At 35.9% G+C, this 18,661-nt stretch overlaps 1 protein-coding gene across 4 annotated transcripts in view; it reads left to right on the top strand.

The window, feature by feature from the left end:
- The window catches only part of MEMO1 (mediator of cell motility 1), a 125,892-nt gene that overhangs the window by 74,335 nt on the left and 32,896 nt on the right, over window positions 1–18,661 (top strand). For 3 of the 4 annotated variants that reach the window (XM_058682973.1, XM_058682972.1, XM_058682970.1), the window contains exons 3-5: window positions 3,278–3,346; window positions 10,611–10,723; window positions 13,182–13,293. In XM_058682973.1, coding sequence (XP_058538956.1) covers window positions 3,278–3,346; window positions 10,611–10,723; window positions 13,182–13,293 — 294 coding nt within the window. The remainder of the gene's footprint in view (window positions 1–3,277; window positions 3,347–10,610; window positions 10,724–13,181; window positions 13,294–18,661) is intronic. The other variant, XM_058682971.1, reaches the window with a different exon arrangement.

Here is an 18,661-nt window from a genome sequence, read left to right as displayed (position 1 = left end):
TCCTGGTATATTCACTAGATTCTATATACAGTCACGGATCCATTCATCCATCAATGGACATTTGGGCCTTTCCGTACTTTGGCTATGGATGTGTCTCTTTGAAACAGCACACCTGTATCCCTTGTATAAATACCTAGTAGTGCAATTGCTGGATCATAGGGTAGCTCTATTTTTAATTTTTCTGAGGAATCTCCATACTGTTTTCCAGAGTGGCTTCACCAGCTTGCACTGCCACCAACAATGCAAAAGAGATCCTCTTTCTCCGCATCCTCGCCAACATCTGTTGTTGCCCGAGTTGTTAATGTTAGCCATTCTGACAGGTGTCAGGTGACATCTCATTGTGGTTTTGATTTGTATTTCCCTGATGATGAGTGATGTGGAGCATTTTTTCGTGTGTTAGTTGGCCATCTGGATGTCTTCCTTTGAGTAGTGTGTATTCATGTCTTTGCCCATTTCTTCACTGGATTATTTGTTTTTTTGGGTGTTGAGTTTGATAAGTTCTTTATAGATTTTGGATACTAACTCTTTATCTGATATGTCGTTTGCAAGTGTCTTCTCCCATTCTGTCAGTTGCCTTTGAGTTTTGCTGATTGTTTCCTTCGCTGTGCAGAAGCTTTTTATTTTGATGAGGTCCCAATAGTTCATTTTTGCTTTTGTTTCCCTTGCCTCTGGAGACATGTTGAGTAAAAAGTTGCTGTGGCCAAGAGCAAAGAGGTTTTTGCCTGCTTTCTCCTTGAGGATGTTGATGGCTTCCTGTCTTACATTGGGGTCTTTCATCCACATTGAGTTTATTTTTGTGTATGGTGTATAAAGGTAGTCCAGGTTCATTTTTCTGAGTGTTGCTGTCCAGTTTTCCCAGCACCACTTGCTGAAGAGACTTTCTTGATTCCATTGGATATTCTTTCCTGCTTTGTCAAAGATTAGTTGACCACACATTTGGGGGTCCATTTCTGGGGTTTCTGTTCTGTTCCATTGATCTGAGTGTCTGTTCTTTGCGTCAGGGTTACAATCTCTTGGTTGGAGTTCGAGCCCTGAATTGGGCTCTGCGCAGACACTGCAGAGCCTGCTTGAGATTCTTTATTTCCCTCTCTCTTTGCCCCTCCCCTACTCTCTCTCCCTCTCTCTCAAAAATAAACATTTAAAAAAAAAGTGTATGAAAGTATGGAAGGAAATATTCTTCCTAATATTTGAAAACTTATCTAATCAGCAGAGAAGTCATTCATGTCAGGCATGTGTTTTCATTGTTCCACACTTGTCAGTTGCAGCCATTGCTTAGCTATGGACATAAGAATTCAGTCCATCAATAGATGAATGGATAAAGAAGATGTGAGATACACACACACACACACACACACACACACACACACACAGAGGAATATTACTCAGCCATAAAAAAGAATGAGAGCTTGCCATTTGCAACAGCATAGATTGATTTAGAGGGTATCAAGTGAAGTAAGTCAGAGAAAGACAAATACAGTATTTCACTCCAATGTAAAATTTATTTTTTTATTAAAAAAAATTTTTTTTTTTTAACGTTTATTTATTTTTGAGACAGAGAGAGACAGAGCATCAACGGGGGAGGGCCAGAGAGAGAGGGAGACACAGAATCGGAAGCAGGCTCCAGGCTCTGAGCCATAAACCCAGAGCCTGACGCGGGGCTTGAACTCACGGACTGCGAGATCGTGACCTGAGCTGAAGTCGGACGCTTAACCGACTGAGCCACCCAGGCGCCCCTCCAATGTAAAATTTAAAAAATAAAACGAACAAAGGAATAAAGAGACAAACAAAAAACCAACCTATTAAATACAGAGAACAAACTAGTAGTGGCCAGAGGGGAGGTCTGTGAGGTTGATGGGTGAAATAGGTAAAAAGGATTAAGAGTATATACTTCTTGATGAACACAGAGAAATGAATAGAATTGTTGAATCAAATCTTATATACCTGAAATTAATATATCCCTGTATGTTATGATATAAGAAACCATAGGAGACTCTTTTTTTTTTTTTAGGAGACTTTTTTTTTTTTAATTTTACTTTTTATTTTTAAGACTCACACCCAAATTAGTTAGCATATAGTGCAACAATGATTTCAGGAGTAGATTCCTTAGTGCCTCTTACCCATTTAGCCCATCCCCTCTCCCACCACCCCTCCAATAACCCTCAGTTTGTTCTCCATATTTATGAGTCTCTTCTGTTTTGTCCCCCTCCCTGTTTTTATATGATTTTTGTTTCCCTTCCCTTATGTTCATCTGTTTTGTCTCTTAAAGTCCTCCTATGAGTGAAGTCATAGGATTTTTGTCTTTCTCTGACTAATTTCACTTAGCATAATACCCTCCAGTTCCATCCATGTAGTTGCAAATGGCAGGATTTCCTTCTTTTTGATTGCCAAGTAATGCTCCACTGTATATATATACCACATCTTTATCCATTCATCCATCAATAGACATTTGGGCTCTTTCCATACTTTGGCTATAGTTGATAGTGCTGCTCTAAACATGGGGGTGCACGTGTCCCTTTGAAACAGCACACCTGTATCCCTTGGATAAATGCCTAGTAGTGCAATTGCTGGGTCGTAGGGTGGTTCTATTTTTAGTTTTTTGAGGAACCTCCATACTGTTTTCCAGAGTGGCTGCACCAGCTTGCATTCCCAAGGAGACTCTTAACTATAGAGAATAACAGGTTGCTGGAGGGGTGGTGGGTGGGGGCTGGGGTAAATGGGTGATGGTTGTTAAGGAGGGCACTTGTGATGAGCACTGGGTGTTGTATGTAAGTGATGAATCACTGAATTGTACTCCTGAAACCAATATTACACTATATGTTAATTACTAGAATTTCATAAAAATTTGAGAAAAAAGTTTAAAAAATAAAAAGAAATTTAAAAAAGATGAGTTATTATTATAGGATATTTGATTTATTTAGATTTAACTTGCTCTTGGTCTTACTATTATGTAATAGTCTGCTAATGGTATTGAAGAGGAATGTATAAATTCTATTAGTATTACATTAGCAACTTCAAGTAAGCCTTGAATATCTAAATTTAATTGTCCTGTAGACCAAAAATGTTACAAAAGACTTTTTAAAATTTTAAATTGGAACATAAAGCAATTATGTGTTTTCTGTTGTCTTCTAGAGTTTGCATCATTAGCTATATTGCTTTTATTTTTACACTCACTTCTGTTATGTTTACCATAGTTTTATTTCTTTCAAAAGGTTTTTTTGTTTCAGAACATCTTGATTTTGAATCTGATGATTAAATTTAAAAATATTTTGTTTTTTAGCCACGCAGGATATACATACTGTGGGTCTTGTGCTGCTCATGCTTACAAACAAGTGGATCCATCCATTACGTAAGTAATACATGGTTTTGTTTAAATGGGAGAAGGTTGGGAATTATATCATAACTGCTCTGTCATGAAGTAATTTGCTTTTGCGTGCTTATTGTCATATACTCGATTTCATTAGGAATTTGACTTTTTATTTAATACCTTCTATAGATTATGAGAAGCTTTTGTATTGTTTTTCATTTCTGAACATTTAGTCTTGACTTTTCCTTTTGTTGGTAAATGTTTAGTTGTGGAACTGTTAGAAGGTTAAATATTTTGGTTTTTAAAGTTTTCTTTCAAAACCCAGGAGATGAACATCTTTAAGAAGAATGCAGAGCACTTTGTTCTGTGTTAATCATTTTGTAATTAAAAATTCTTTATTGTACTTATGGTTAATGAAAGAAAATAATATTTCATTGACAAGATGAAGTAGCTGAATTATTTTAGAATCTGATAGTGAACTTAATGTGGCGTTTGAAGCATGTTAGCTCTTAGTAATTTGGTGGGAGCTCTGAAATTAGCTTTAAAATTTTTTTCTGGCAAATTGAGACTTATAAAGTGATACACTATTCTCTAAAATAAGAAATTTGTGAAGTTTGAAAAGCTTCTGCTAGAAATAGTCACCCAAATTACTTAATTTACTGACTAGCATTTTATTTAAATAGTTAATTCACAAATGTGAACTAGTATCAGGCTCCAGTCTGTATGCTAGTTATACAGACACTCTACACATAGGTAAAGTCAGTTATCTTCCCTGTGTCAAATGTTGATTGCTAGGTTCGAGTTGTGCTAGTGGAGGTGGAGTGTAATCATTCCAAGGAAGTAACTCACAGCAGCCATGAGTTTAAAAAGGAAGCCTCACCCCACAGCCTACTCCTTTGCCTTTGAGCAATTTGTTCAAAAGAGATGCTCTTTTTTGTTCTTATGTAGTGTGCTCTGCTCATTGTATCATACCTTTGTTGGAAATTATTTTTAGTAAGTTTTTCATAATAAATAAAATAATGTTGCCAAATTGATGAAGTTTTGGTTAGCCTTCATTTATGTTTTGAGGAGTGTTTTAGCAAGTATTTAATACCTATTTAATGTACAATTTTAACTAATGTATTTCATATGTAAGAGCAAAAATAGATTGGAAAGACTTTCAGAAGCTTCCTTCATTTGATCCTGGGTCTGTATTTCAGTGATAATCAAACGTAGTTTATATGATAGCCTTTCCCAAACCTTTTTCTTTCTTTCTTTCTTTCTTTCTTTCTTTCTTTCTTTCTTTCTTTCTTTCTTTCTTTCTTTCCTTCCTTCCTTCCTTCCTTCCTTCCTTCCTTCCTTCCTTCCTTCCTTCTTTCTTTCTTTTATATATATATACATATATATATGTATATATATATATATATATTTATTTATTTATTTATTTAATGTTTTTTATTTACTTTTAAGACAGAGAGAGGCAGAGCATGAGTGGGGGTGGGGCACAGAGAGAGAGACAAGAATTTGAAGTAGGCTCCAGGCTCTGAGCTATGAGCACAGAGCCTGAAGTGGGGCTCTAACTCAGGAACTGTGAGATCACGACCTGAGCCGACGTTGGAGACCTGAGCCAATGTTGGACGCTTAGCCAACTGAGCTACCCAAGCGCCCCTCCCAAACCTTTTTCTATTTGATAATGTTATGTGGAGAGATATAGAATCTATATTGGTAGAAGCAGAAAGCATGTATTAAATAAGTGGATAGAAAGTGAGAATGGGAGGAAAAAGAGAAAAAGGAAGAAAGCCAAGGACTAAGATGATGATGATAAAGTGAGTGAGTAAAGAGAGGCAAATGATGCATGATGATGTGATCAGCCTATTTTTGTAATTAGTATATAATAATTGAATTTTGAATAAATCTAAAGGTCCTAATATTAAAAACAATTCACAGTCATAGCTGTATTCTCTTGAAGGTGGCTGTCCTTGAGATTGGCAATGTTTCAAAGTTCTTTGAGAAAATAGAGAAAAAACATTCTTCTGGGAACTATGAAAAGTATAGAGAAGAAATAACAGTCCAAGAGAGATTAAATTCTATACCACTAGCTTCCATTCTTACCTTCCATACTAATTCATTCCCTACATGTCAACTACGGTCATCTTTTGTACTATCTTGTACTTTGAATGCATCTTTTACCTTTGCATCATTTCATTAACATCTTACATAGAACATTTAGATGATATTTGTTTTTTTTTAATGTTTATTTTTGAGAAAGAGAGAGAGAGAGAGAGACAGATAGGGAGGGAATGCGAATGGGGGAGGGGAAGAGAGAGAGGGACACAGAATCCGAAGCAGGCTTCAGGCTCTGAGCTGTCAGCCCAGCGCCCAACATGGGGCTTGAAGTCACAAACTGTGAGGTCCTGACAAGCCGAATTCGGTTGCTTAACGGACTGAATCACCCAGGCACCCCTAGAAGATATTTGTTAATTGACTTATGCCAATCTTTTGAATGTTGACATTTCATTAGAAAGTGCCAAAAAAACACATTTGTTGATATTACCACAAATTTCATCAGAAATATCTTTAATTATTGGGAAGCTGTTAATTTCATAGTCGTAGAAGTTTTGCAGAAGTCTAATTTTCACTGGAAAACTTCAGGTATATCTTGGGTAATGTTTTCTTTGAAGTGGCAGGCCAATTTTGTTCATTTTCTAGGAAATTTCTGCTAAGTACCTAAATTGGAATAGCCACAATTTGTCTACAGTCATTTTTTGAAGTAAAAATTGTGTTCCATGAAAAAAAGGTCTAGGTTTGGATTACACTCAAAAATCACACAAATGTTTTCCCTGAGACATAATTCTATATATATCAAAAGTGCTTTATGCATTTCAATCACTACAAATTTAAACATTTGTCATACAAAATATTTTTATAAAATTTTACTCAGAGTTCAAGATTTATTGGAAGTAAGTGATACTGGCCTTAAAAAAACAAGCAAAAAGCCTTGGTGTGGGTGGAGATAACGGATGTATGACTAGTAGTGTGTTCTGATTCCATTATCTTGATCACAGTTCTGATGTGCCAATGGTTTAATTTACCCAGCCGCATTTTTGTACCATAAATGCAGATGGCAACATAGTGGGAAAGGTAGGTTCCTCATTATTACTAAAACGGTATTGATTTTGTGGACTTCTTGGAAGGGTCTTGAGGAATCTACAGTCCACAATTCAAGAAATGCTGTGATACCAGGATGATTGGATTTAGATTATGGGAAAGGTGTTGGGGAAGGCATTTGATTTTCGGGAAGGAAATGATTTTGAAGCCAAGCAGAAGGAACAGTAGCATGTGTGAAGGCTTTCGCCTAGATGGAGTTGTTCCAGTCATCAAAGAACCGCAAGACCAGTATCATAGACTATTGTGATCAAGGGGTGGGGGTGGGGAAAGTAATGCAAGACGGGGCTAGTTCACTGAGACTTTAGAACCCATTTTAAGGATTTTAGATCTTATCCTCCAATTATATGAAAAATCACTGAAAGACTTTAAAAATTTTTTTTAGCATTTATTTATTTTTGAGAGAGAGAGAACAAGTGGGGGAAGGGCAGAGAGAGAGGGAGGGAGGGAGAGAGAGAGAGAGAGAGAGAGAGAGAGAGAGAGCAGGGCAGGGGCAGAGAGAGAGGGAGACACAGAATCCAAAGCAGGCTCTAGGCTCTGAGCTGTCACGCAGAGCCTGATGCAGGGCTTGAACTCACGGACTGTGAGATCATGACCTGAGCTGAAGTCGGACACTTAACTGACTGAGCCACACAGGTGCCCAAAGACTTTTTCAGCAAGGGAGTGATAGGATCTGACTTATGTTTCAAAAGGAGTAAAGGAATTTAAAAAATGATGCATTTAAGTAAGTTCTTTCCCATAATTATCATTGCTGAGTCTTTTCCTATTACTAAAACTTTAATTAAAAACCTGGAATTCAGGATGTACTTAGATAGTAATTTGATTTTGATTTATATCTTTCAGAAAGCCTTTCTGTTAGGAAAAGAGAGCCAAAGGAATCTTCTTTGTGGCCACATGTCATTTAGTTCTTCAGTTAAAATATCTCCACTTGCCAGGAAACATCTTTAGAGAATTACTTGTATTCCATTATTTAGATTAAATTGTTGAATATTTATAAGGGCAGATACTAAGGTAACTTACATATTTGATGCATAGACTATAATTCTTGTAGTAAGTAATTCCACAAATGTGAATTCTCTGGAGGTATTATACATGAACTACATTCCTTTCTTTCTTTTTAAGTTTTATTTATTTATTTTGAAAGGGAGAGAGTGCAAGCAGGGGAGGGGCAGAGAGAGATAAAGAGAGAGAGAATCCCAAGAAGGACCCTCACTGTCAGTGCAGAGCCTGATGCAGGGCTCAATAACATGAACCATGAGATCATGACCTGAGCTGAAACCAAGAGTGTGTTTAATTGCAAGAATTTTGAAATTAATTGAAGGAAGGGAAAGTGACGTTGCTTCCAATGCCTGTATTACTTATTTCTCTTCAAAATATTCCTGTGGCCTTGGTGTTTATGGATCTAGCAATCTAGCAAAAAGAAAGAAAATAGTGTTTTTTATTTGCATTATTGATTTGGTTGGCATGTAGCCAACAAAGAGACCCATTTTGAGATTATGCACTTTTTTTTCCTTCTTTTCATTGTCATGTAGCCTTTTTTAATTTTGGGGTTCATCACTTATAAGGGTTTTATATTGATGTGACCTAAACTTTTTTTCTGTGTTGCATATGAGTGAGTTTCTGCCAAACTAGAAGGAGTCTGTTGGGTACACAACTGGCGAATTCAGATGAGTGGGAATTCTTCCCTGTAGGTGTTACCATTTCATCCAGGTTGGGTCTGACAAAAAAGGTGAACAAGGTAAATAAATAGTCAGGTACCAGAGGAGGCAATTAGACTTTACATGCTGACCTCTGATGTTTATTTCTGGAGTAGTGCTCCTATTTTGGTCACTGTTAGAACCTTGCTGCGCTTACCTAGAAATGTATCTATATCTTGAGTTTAAATTGGTGTTTTAAAAGTCATCTCATATTTTAATTATATATGATGGATTTCCTAGAAGTGTTCTGATTTTAAATATTCTAATCTTCTGTCTTTTCATAGAAGTGCATTTCTCAGTCATAAAAATGCCTTCTTTTTCATACTTGATTCTTGGTTCATGTAATAGCCATCCTTAGGCAAGTCACCTGAGCACTCAGAGTTACCATTGTCTGTTTCCCACATTAGACTTTAATTTTAAAAATTGTGGTGATATTTATGTACTGTTAAGATAAGAGGACATACTGGTAGCTCTTTTGTTCATTTAGGATTGTAATTTGATTTGATCTTTGGTGTGTGTGTGTATGTGTGTGTAAATGGTTGTTGATTTGCTCATAGAGGTGATGACAAGAAGTGAGTATTAGTAGTGTAAGAAGAGGAGGAGGAAAGGAGATTATGATTTTAACTAGAAATGGCCTGTGGTTCAGGTCTTATGGTTTTCTGTATATGACATCTTGAGGAAGTTTTGGGACTCTAAACTGAGAATTGCTGTTTCCTTATCCACAGCTTTCTTACCGTCCCCTCCCGCAGCCATAGCATGTAACATATAGCAGACAATAGGTTGTCTTAGCTGTAATTGAATTTTATGAAAATAAGTATATTGCCTAAGTACATTCCTTGACTTGCAAGTTTTTTTCTATTCTTTTTTTTTAAGTTTTTTTGTTTTTGATGTTTTATTTTTAAGAGAGAGAAAGAGAGAGAGAGAGAAAATGAATGAGCGGGGGAGGGGCAGAGAGAGAGGGAGACAAAGAATCTGAAGCAGGCTTCAGGCTCTGAGTTGTCAGCACACAGCCCCATGTGGGGGTCTAACTCATGAACTGCCAGATCATGACCTGAGCCAAAGTCAGACGCTTAACCATCTGAGCCACCCAGGTGCCCCTACTTGCAAATTTTTGATATGAAAAAACTAGGTCATGTCTCAGTCTTTGTCCATTAATTGAGCAATGAGTAGTAATTAATTTTTTCTAGGTACATAGCTTATCATATAACCCCTTCTTTCTCATAGGTTTGGTTTTTCGAGTCTAAAAGTTTGTGTGTATGTGTGGTGGGGGGAAGTTTCGTTCATATGACTCTGGGAAAACAGAGAAAATGGATAGTTTTAGAATTTAGATTGTAGGGATGTTTGAGGTAAAATGAGGGGAAGTTAATTTTACTCTTGATGTCAAGATAAAGGGATTATAAAGATTTAAGCTATAGTTTAACCCAGTTCTTTTCTTTAGCTATAGTGCAAATAACACATAATCAAATTTCTTTGTTTTTGAGAATGACTTCTACTTGAATGGGAACAGAGAAAGCTTATTATACAGAATTTTTCTCAACAAGATTCCTTTTTTCTCTGCTATGGTAGAAATGTGGAAATAGCTTTATCAGAATGGTTCTTTGTAGTGATATTTTGTGTGGACTTTTATAAATTATGCTATTATGTATTTCTATTAAAATTGTGGCAGATCTTCGGAGGCAAGGTTAGAATGTGTTAGAATTTTAAGATTTTATTTAATAGCTGAAATGTTTAAATTCAGTTAAGATAGCTACTGACAACCTTCTGTATCTTAGGCATTGTGAATACAGAAATGATTTTAAGCATGTCAGTTGCTTTACTGTAGATCAGTAAATCAGTAACTAGTATGCCTAGGTGTTGGAAATGGTTCCTTTAAAGGCCTTCCAACAAAAAGACAAAGATAAGGAATTTAATTTAATTAACTGAGAAGCAAATCATTAGTGGGCATATTAGTTTGCTAGGGATGCCGTAATAAAATACCATGGAGTAGGTGGCTGAAAACAACAGAAATTTATTTTCTCACAGTTCGGAGGCTGGAAGTCTAAGATGAAGGTGCTGGTAGAGTTGGTTTCTCCTGAAGCCTGTCTCGTTGGCCTCAGATGGCTGTCTTCTTGATGCCTCTTCACATGGTCGCCTCCCTGTGCATGTGCACCCCTGGCATCTCTTCCCCTTCTTATAAGGATACCAGTCACTGGATTCAGTCTTTACACGAACAGCCTCATTTTAACTTAATGATGTGTTAAATACCTTAGCTCCTAATATGGTTATGTTCTGAGGTACTGGGATGGAACTTCACCATAAATTTTAGGGGTGCATAATTTAGCTCATAACAGTAGGTAATGAAGTCAGTCAAGAAGGAAAATGGTACCACATGTGATTTTTAAAAATTACTTGTTTTTTCCCCTTTCGTTTAATAAGGTTTGTGTAGAAGTGCAATTGTTCTGTGCTTTTTGTTGTGTATCTCCTAGCCGGAGAATTTTCATCCTTGGGCCTTCTCATCATGTGCCCCTCTCTCGATGTGCACTTTCCAGTGTGGATATATATAGGACACCTCTGTATGACCTTCGTATTGACCAAAAGAGTAAGTATATAGAAATCTTATAGCTTTTAAACAGCTAAAGAGTTTTTAAAATGAGAATTGTAAGTTAATTTAAAAAATTGAAAATGTGAATATTGTAAGTATTCTCTCAGTTTTTTTTTAAATTTATTTATTTATTTATTTTTTATTTTTTAATATGTGAAATTTACTGTCAAATTGGTTTCCATACAACACCCAGTGCTCATCCCAAAAGGTGCCCTCCTCAATACCCATCACCCACCCTGCCCTCCCTCCCACCCCCCATCAACCCTCAGTTTGTTCTCAGTTTTTAACAGTCTCTTATGCTTTGGCTCTCTCCCACTCTAACCTCTTTTTTTTTTTTTTTTTCCTTCCCCTCCCCCATGGGTTTCTGTTACGTTTCTCAGGATCCACATAAGAGTGAAACCATATGGTATCTGTCTTTCTCTGTATGGCTTATTTCACTTAGCATCACACTCTCCAGTTCCATCCACGTTGCTACAAAAGGTCATATTTCATTCTTTCTCATTGCCACGTAGTATTCCATTGTGTATATAAACCACAATTTCTTTATCCATTCATCAGCTGATGGACATTTAGGCTCTTTCCATAATTTGGCTATTGTTGAGAGTGCTGCTATATCTCAGTTTTAAAGATAAAATTGATTGCAACTTATCTGCAAACAGCAACAACAAAGAAAGGATATCTTCTGTATGCCTAAAAGATGACTAGACTTTTTTTGCCAGCCACAAAAATCTCTGTCAGGTCCACTAGTCTCCAGACTGTTAGTGGTTACATCTGTATTGAGGGAAGTACCATGTACTCACTATACCACGAGACAAGAAGTTAGTATGCACCGTAACTTGATGAAAGATCCTGAACATGTTAGTTTGCCTCTGTGTTATTACTTGCCTCATTGTAAATAGATTATGGTGATAATGCCTTTATTTCCTCTCAAATAATCTTTATTGGGGAAAAGAAATAAGATGGTACTTGTGAAACTCTGAAACAAAAGCTGAAATAAATCTCAAGTGTATTTTATTTTTAAAACATGCCTGTTACTTTGATATATTTTTTCCATAGGATTTTAGAAATCACATCTTTATTTAGTTGTATCTTACTTTATCCATTGAATGTATAAATTAAAACCTTTGACTTTATAATAGTATTTTTGGAGGAGGGGGGAGCCTAATTTTAAAAATACAGAACAGTACAGAGAATAGTGTAACAAATATTCTTGTACCTACCATCCACAATTGACTCAGAATTTTTCCCTTATCTGAATTCCGTTTACTTTCCCAAAGACCATCTTCATGAACTTGCTGTGTATTCTTCCAGGGCATCAAATTACATTTTAAGTATGTTGTGTGCTTATTGTTTCTAGAAATTTTGGAACACATTCTTCTGTAGAATGAAAGAAGCCATTTGCAAAATAGATAATCACCTCGTTTTCCTATTTTTAGGCCTAATTTTTCATAGTTTGGGGTTTTCATTACCATGGAGTATTAGTAATTTGTTGTTAGAATAATTTTTACTAATGAAGCTGGAGTATAACTAGCCTTATTACTCTCTGTGATGCTCTTAGGAGACACACTTTATTTTTAATACCTTGGGGCATTCAGAAAATTTTGGTTTTAGATAGCATCCTAATGAGGGAATGGATGATTTTTAATAAGGTATAGTTTTGGAAGAAAAAAAAAAAAAAAAAAGAGTTATACCATCATTTGTGTCTTTCTCTGATATTGGTAAACCCATTTATAAAAATGTTGGTTCTCTTCTATGATAAAACTATTCTTACTCATTTTACATATTAAATTTCATCTTTTTTTTGATACAATATCCAGTTTTAAGTTTGATTTATCAGAAGGGTCTGAATTACTAGATCATTTTAAGATTATTTATGGCATGGTACTCTGGTGAATTTATGTTCTGGGCTGCCCCAGAGGCCTAATTTTTAATTTTGAGGAATATAGCATGCTTCATAGGAATTTTCTGTTCCCAGTGTGGCAGGCATCTGAGGTGGAAAATAATAATCCCATAGATTTTATTACAAAAGAAAACAAAACATAAAAACTGTATTATTAACCTCACAAGTAGGTAGATCAGTGGCTTTGCCATATTTTACTAGGAGTTCTAATCAACTATGTTCTTGTTGTCATGTGCTGATTAAAGTCAAGGAAAAGCTTAGACCCAGAGGTAATTTTAGATATAATGAAACGAACTGATGAAAATTTTGAATTACTATTTTAATATAACTGTGTAATATATGAAAGTGCTAAGTAGTCATTACATGTGTTATTGCTTTGTCTGGTATGTAAAAAGCTACTTTTTTCTTCTTTTTTTAAGATAAAAATGAGGGAAATTATTATGTGGTACTTCTGTCTCTTGCCAAAGCATGTAGTTTTTTGTTACTGAGTGGAGTCTCACAGAATAAGGATATACATTAATATATTTGTTTTACTATATTTTGAAATCTCTTTAGTTTACGGAGAACTATGGAAGACAGGAATGTTTGAACGCATGTCTCTGCAGACAGATGAAGACGAACACAGTATTGAAATGCATTTGCCTTATACAGCTAAAGCCATGGAAAGGTATACTGATTAATATAAGAAATCCCAGAGAAATCATAAATATTAATTTCTTTGGAATTATTTTCACTGGGTAAAATAATATTTAGGATAAGGAGATATAAAAAATTTTTTTTGTTGTTTGATGGGCGCCTGGCTGGCTCAGTTGGTAGAGCATGTGCCTCTTGATCTTGGAGTTGTGAGTCTGAGCCCCACACTGGGTGTAGAGATTACTTAAAAATAAAAAGTCCTAAAAAAGTTTTTTTGTTCTTTGAAATGATATAAAAATTTGCGATAGATTTTCCTATTGTGGATTGAAGTTGGTTTTGACTAGTTTGCCTATAAAGGCTGACCATATGAATTGATAACGGTTGTTTTATTGGGTGATAATATTTTAAAAACCTGTGTGTGTGTGTGTGTGTGTGTGTGTGTGTGTGTGTGTGTGTGTGTGTATTGATCTGCCTGTTATTTTATTCATTAGACATTTATCTCAGAATAACAGTTACATTCTTTTATGCTGTAAGTAAGTAATCACACAATTTTAGATTTGGAAATTACATAGAAGGTCATTTATTTCAGTCTTATGCAAAGTACATGAATATCTTTTAAAATATGTGTGACAGATTATTATTTGGGACTCCTAAAGGTCTTCCAGTGATAGGATGTACACAAAACTACTAAGTAGAATGAGGACAAGGACAGTATCTATTTTATTCTTCACTTGTATCCCAGTGCGTAGTGCAATGCCCATTACATAGTCATTAATGTATTTTGTAAAAAGAAAAATTTTTTAAAGAGCTTTCTTTCTTCTTTTAGGGCAGTATTCAAATTAGAAAGTCTTCCTTTTGTAGGTCACATTTCTCTAATTTTTCAACTGTTTCCTGTATATGGATTTAATATTCCGTACATAGTTTCACTAGTTCTAAATATGGTGAGATTATTCCTTCTGGATCTTGTCCCTATATTCTCTTAGTAAAATACAGGGTATATATATGTAGGTTTTCAGTAAATGTTTTTTTGATTAAATGATCAATGTAACCCGAGATCACATTAACATTATTCATGCTGATATGGCTTACACACTATTGGCTAATACACTTGTGGTCAGCTAAAACCCAAGTCTTTTTCATACAGTTAAATTGAATTATTTTCTCTCTTGTACTTTTGGGGTTTCCTTTCAACCCTCAGTTACTACTGTTTAATTTTTTCTTGTTGGTTTTAGTCTATTATGGCAGTGTTTTTGGATCATTTCCGCTCTTAATTCTGTTATCAAAGTATTATTTAACTTCTCTCAGTCTTATGTTATCCACATCTATACACAGTGATAACTATGATGAATTGTGTATACCTGAAGAAGTTTCCAAAAATCAGTGTGATAATAAATTATAAAGAATATAATTTTAGGTTAATTGTGTTTTACTACATTCTAACTCTTCAGAAATTGTTAAACCAATGTATGCTGTTTATTTCTCAGAATGCTAGTATAATCAGAACACTCCATTCTTCAGTTACATAGAATAAGAGAAAACTTTTATTATTTCCTGAAATGTTTGCATATTTTGTTATGAAAAAATATATTTTAGACCTGGTAAATTTCAACACACTAGAACCAGTACAATTAAAGCCAACAATATCCTTAAGGAAGTTTTAACAAAATAACATTTTTTGTTGTTATTTCAAAAGTAAAATGTGTAATATTGAAAATTTAGGAAAATAGAAACTTAAAATCAACAAAAATTCTTTTTAATAATTCCCCTTCTATTAAATGGTGTTAAATAACCACTATTAAATATGTCACTTCTCAAGAGACCTTCCCTCTCTCCCAGATTACATTTGCATCTCTGATACTGACTAGTACCTAGAAGGTACCTAGTGCTTTTCCTTTATAGCCTTTGGTGCACTCACTGTGTATATCAGTTATGCGTTACTGCACAAGATATTGCTCCAAAACTTAGAGGCTGAAAATCACAACTATTTTATTGCTCATAATTTTTAGGTCAAGAATTTAGGCAGGGGACACCTTGCTCTGGTCCATGAAGAGTTGACTGAGGTAACCTGAATGGGGTTAGAGGATCCAAGATGGCCTTAGTGCTGGTTTTTAGTTGTTAGTTGACCTCATTTGTTCTCTAGGTAGCTGGTTCATTCATCAACCAGGGCTTTTCTCTCTTCTTGGCTTCTGTCTAGAAGGATAGCCTGGATTTGTTTACATGGTGATTTTGGTAGCAAGAGAACAAAAACAAAAGTTTCTCAGCCTGTTAAGGGCTAGGTCTGAAACTACATGGCATTATTTTTATCACAGTCTCTTTTTTAAAGCAGAACACAATGTCAGCCAAGATTTAAAGGAAGGAGAAATAAATAGATTCCGCCTCTTTTTTTTTTTTTTTTTTTAATTCTAGTTAGTTAACATATAGTATAATATTGGTTTCAGGATTAGAAATAGATGATCAATACTTTTCTTGATGAGAAAAGTAGCACGTGTATACAGGAATGGGAAGAATTGTTGGCAGCCATCTTTGCAGATGGATTACCACAGTTCTTCTGGTGGGCAATTCAGTGTTTATCCAACATGCAGTATTCAGCCCTCTTAAGATGCCCAGAAATCTCATTCATTTATACCCTCAGGTTCAAAGTCCGTTGCCTTATGATCTGCATGAGGTTAAGATGTGGATGAGGCTTTCTGGGTACAGCTCCTCTTGATTTGGATACCTGTGAACTAAGAAGACAAGTTTTACTCCATTCCCACCCTGCCATACACTCAGTATACAATTTTGAGACAGGAACACTTAATCACAATAGAGCCTCCTAGTGGAGAGTGAAAGAATGGCAGCCTCTGACCCAAAGCATTTCTGGAATCTGATCAGGGAACAGAGAATGTTCTTTGATTATGGCTTGTTTCTGGCTTCTGGTTGCAGCTTCATAATTCCTTATTTTTCTCAGCTCTTAGCTTGCTCCTTTGGACTCTTGGCTCTACTCACTAACTCATTTTTATTTCTCCATAAAAAATGGGCCTTGTTTACACCCAAGTAGCCATTTCAGTCGGCTTCATGTATGTGACAGTTTGAAAACCTAAAGGCCTCTCTCTTTTCATTTGGAACAGTGTTTGTTTTAGTCCAAACGGATAGAACTCCATTAAATACTGTGGGTTTTCTATTTATCAGTTTATAAGTGCATTCCATTAGACAAAAATTGCATCCACAGTTCTTTCAGTGACAGGACTCTCTCTACTTTGGATCCCAAGTTAGGGTCCTGTAAGGTTCTTAGAAGCCCTTTTGCCTATCTAAGAGAGTATTTAAGCCTTACCTTACTCTTTCTGTTTTGGGGGCTCATTCAGTTAACTGTCCAACTCTTGATCTCAGCTCAGGTTCTGATCTCACAGTTTGTGAGATCTAGGCCTGCATTGGACACTGTGCTGACAGTGTGGAGCCTGCTTGGGATTCTCTCTTTCTCCTTCACTCTCTGCCCCTCTGCTGCTTACTCTCACTCTTTCTCAAAATAAGTAAACTTAAAAAAAGTCTTTTTGTGGTCTTAATAAAAGGTTTTACAGATGAATTTTTGATTTGATGATTGTGAGCCCATGATTTATTGGCAGCACTCTGGATTTGTTCTTTGTCTTTATGTTGTTTCTTTGACAGTCTCTTGCTATCTGTAGAGGCTAGTGATGAGAAACAGCTATTTTCCGACTAGGCAACTCCTGCTTAGAAATCTTTCGTTTAAATTCTGCATGTAACTCTTTAGCTCATGTTATTCTTCTTTTACCTTCTCACACTTGGCTATAGAGAAGCCAGTGACACTTTGAATCTTTTGCCTGGAAATCTTCTTAGCTAGATCTACGTGTTCACTAGGTATATTTTTAATGTTCTAAGTTACTACTTGGAATTGTGTGTAATTATGCTAATTGTTCTGACAGTAAATAATACGGGCCCCTTTTCTCCTGGTCTTGCATAGCAGTTTCCTTACTGCTCTTCCAGTTTACTGTCTTCTTCTTGCCCTTTCAGATTCTGCCTGCCTCTGTGTCCTCAAAGCCAGTGTTTTAGGTTTTCTGTTCCAGTAGTAACCTTTTTAAGCACCATTGTTTGTCTCACTTACCTATTGTATATAGCATAACAAATCACCTCAAAGTGCCTTTGTTTTGTTTTTTTTTTTTGCTTGTGACCCTGAACTAGAAATTTGGTCAGGGGTGAGTGCTGACAGCTCGTCTCTGTTTCATCTGCTGCCAGTTGAAGCAGGCTGATGTAGGCTGAAGGCTCTAAGATGCCTTCACTTGTTGTCTGGGGCTGTGACGCTGGTTGTCTGCTGAGGCAGCTTGGTTCTCGTCTTTGTGATCTCCCATCTCCACCTGTTGTCACTTGCCCTTCAGGGCCTCTCTCTTCCCATGGTGTCCTCTTGCAGGATAGCCTTGGACTATTATGAAGTTCATGGCAGTTCAGGGCAGCAAGAAAGCAGGCTAGAATTGTTCAGGGCTTGTAATATCTAGGCTTGGAACTGGCACAGTGTCAGGCCATATTCTACTCATTCAAGCAAGTTTCAAGGCTAGGTTCAAGGGGAGGGAGAAAGAGACTCTACTTTTCATGGGAGGAGTGGCATGAGCATTCAGAAGTGGGAGGAATTTTCAGGGATGTTACCTAAAGGCAGCCTACCATAGTACCACTGCAGTTAAATAGCTCTTTTGGTGATTACCTGTTTGTCGCCTATCCCTGGTAATTCCCCAGTCTTCTCTGTGCCTGAGGGCAGCTTGTCTTCACCTTCTATGCCCAGCTCAGTACCTGGTACACAAAAGGATTTCTGTAATTAATTGTTAAGTGAATTAATAATGATCTTCCCATTTGCAATACTTTCATTAAATAGTTTTCCCAAAATGAGGTGAGATGTTCTTTTTTATTAGCTGCTTTTCATATCATGACCATATTTCCATGTCATTTTTACTCTTTTTGATTGAGTATACATAGACTTTGTAGTATATGTTTATGTAATAGTTTAATCAATTGGCCATTTAATTTCCTAACTTTTCTTTCATTTTTTTCACTATAATCATTACAGATTTTTAAAAATTAAATACCTAAGGTGTTACTTATAATTCTGTGTATTATCTTAAACAGATTTAAAAAACAATACTCATTTCAACTTTTAAAATAATAATGAGTAGTGTAAAGGAGAAAACATGATATGACCCATAATCTCCTTGCTTGGTTTGATCCTGTTGACATTAAAAAAATACTTGTACAGTACCGTACTTGGCTTCAAAATGTAAACAGCATCAAAAAGAATAAAATGAACAGTTAAAGCCTCCCTGCTTCTCCTCAACCAATGTTGATTAGTAGTAGAAATTGTTATGCATATGCTAACAATATATGTATGCATATATGTTTGTGTATATGTATATTATATATATAAG

This window comes from Neofelis nebulosa, chromosome 9, assembly GCF_028018385.1.
Source record: "Neofelis nebulosa isolate mNeoNeb1 chromosome 9, mNeoNeb1.pri, whole genome shotgun sequence".
Classification (NCBI taxonomy): domain Eukaryota; kingdom Metazoa; phylum Chordata; class Mammalia; order Carnivora; family Felidae; genus Neofelis; species Neofelis nebulosa.
This window is presented reverse-complemented; position numbering and strand designations above follow the sequence as displayed.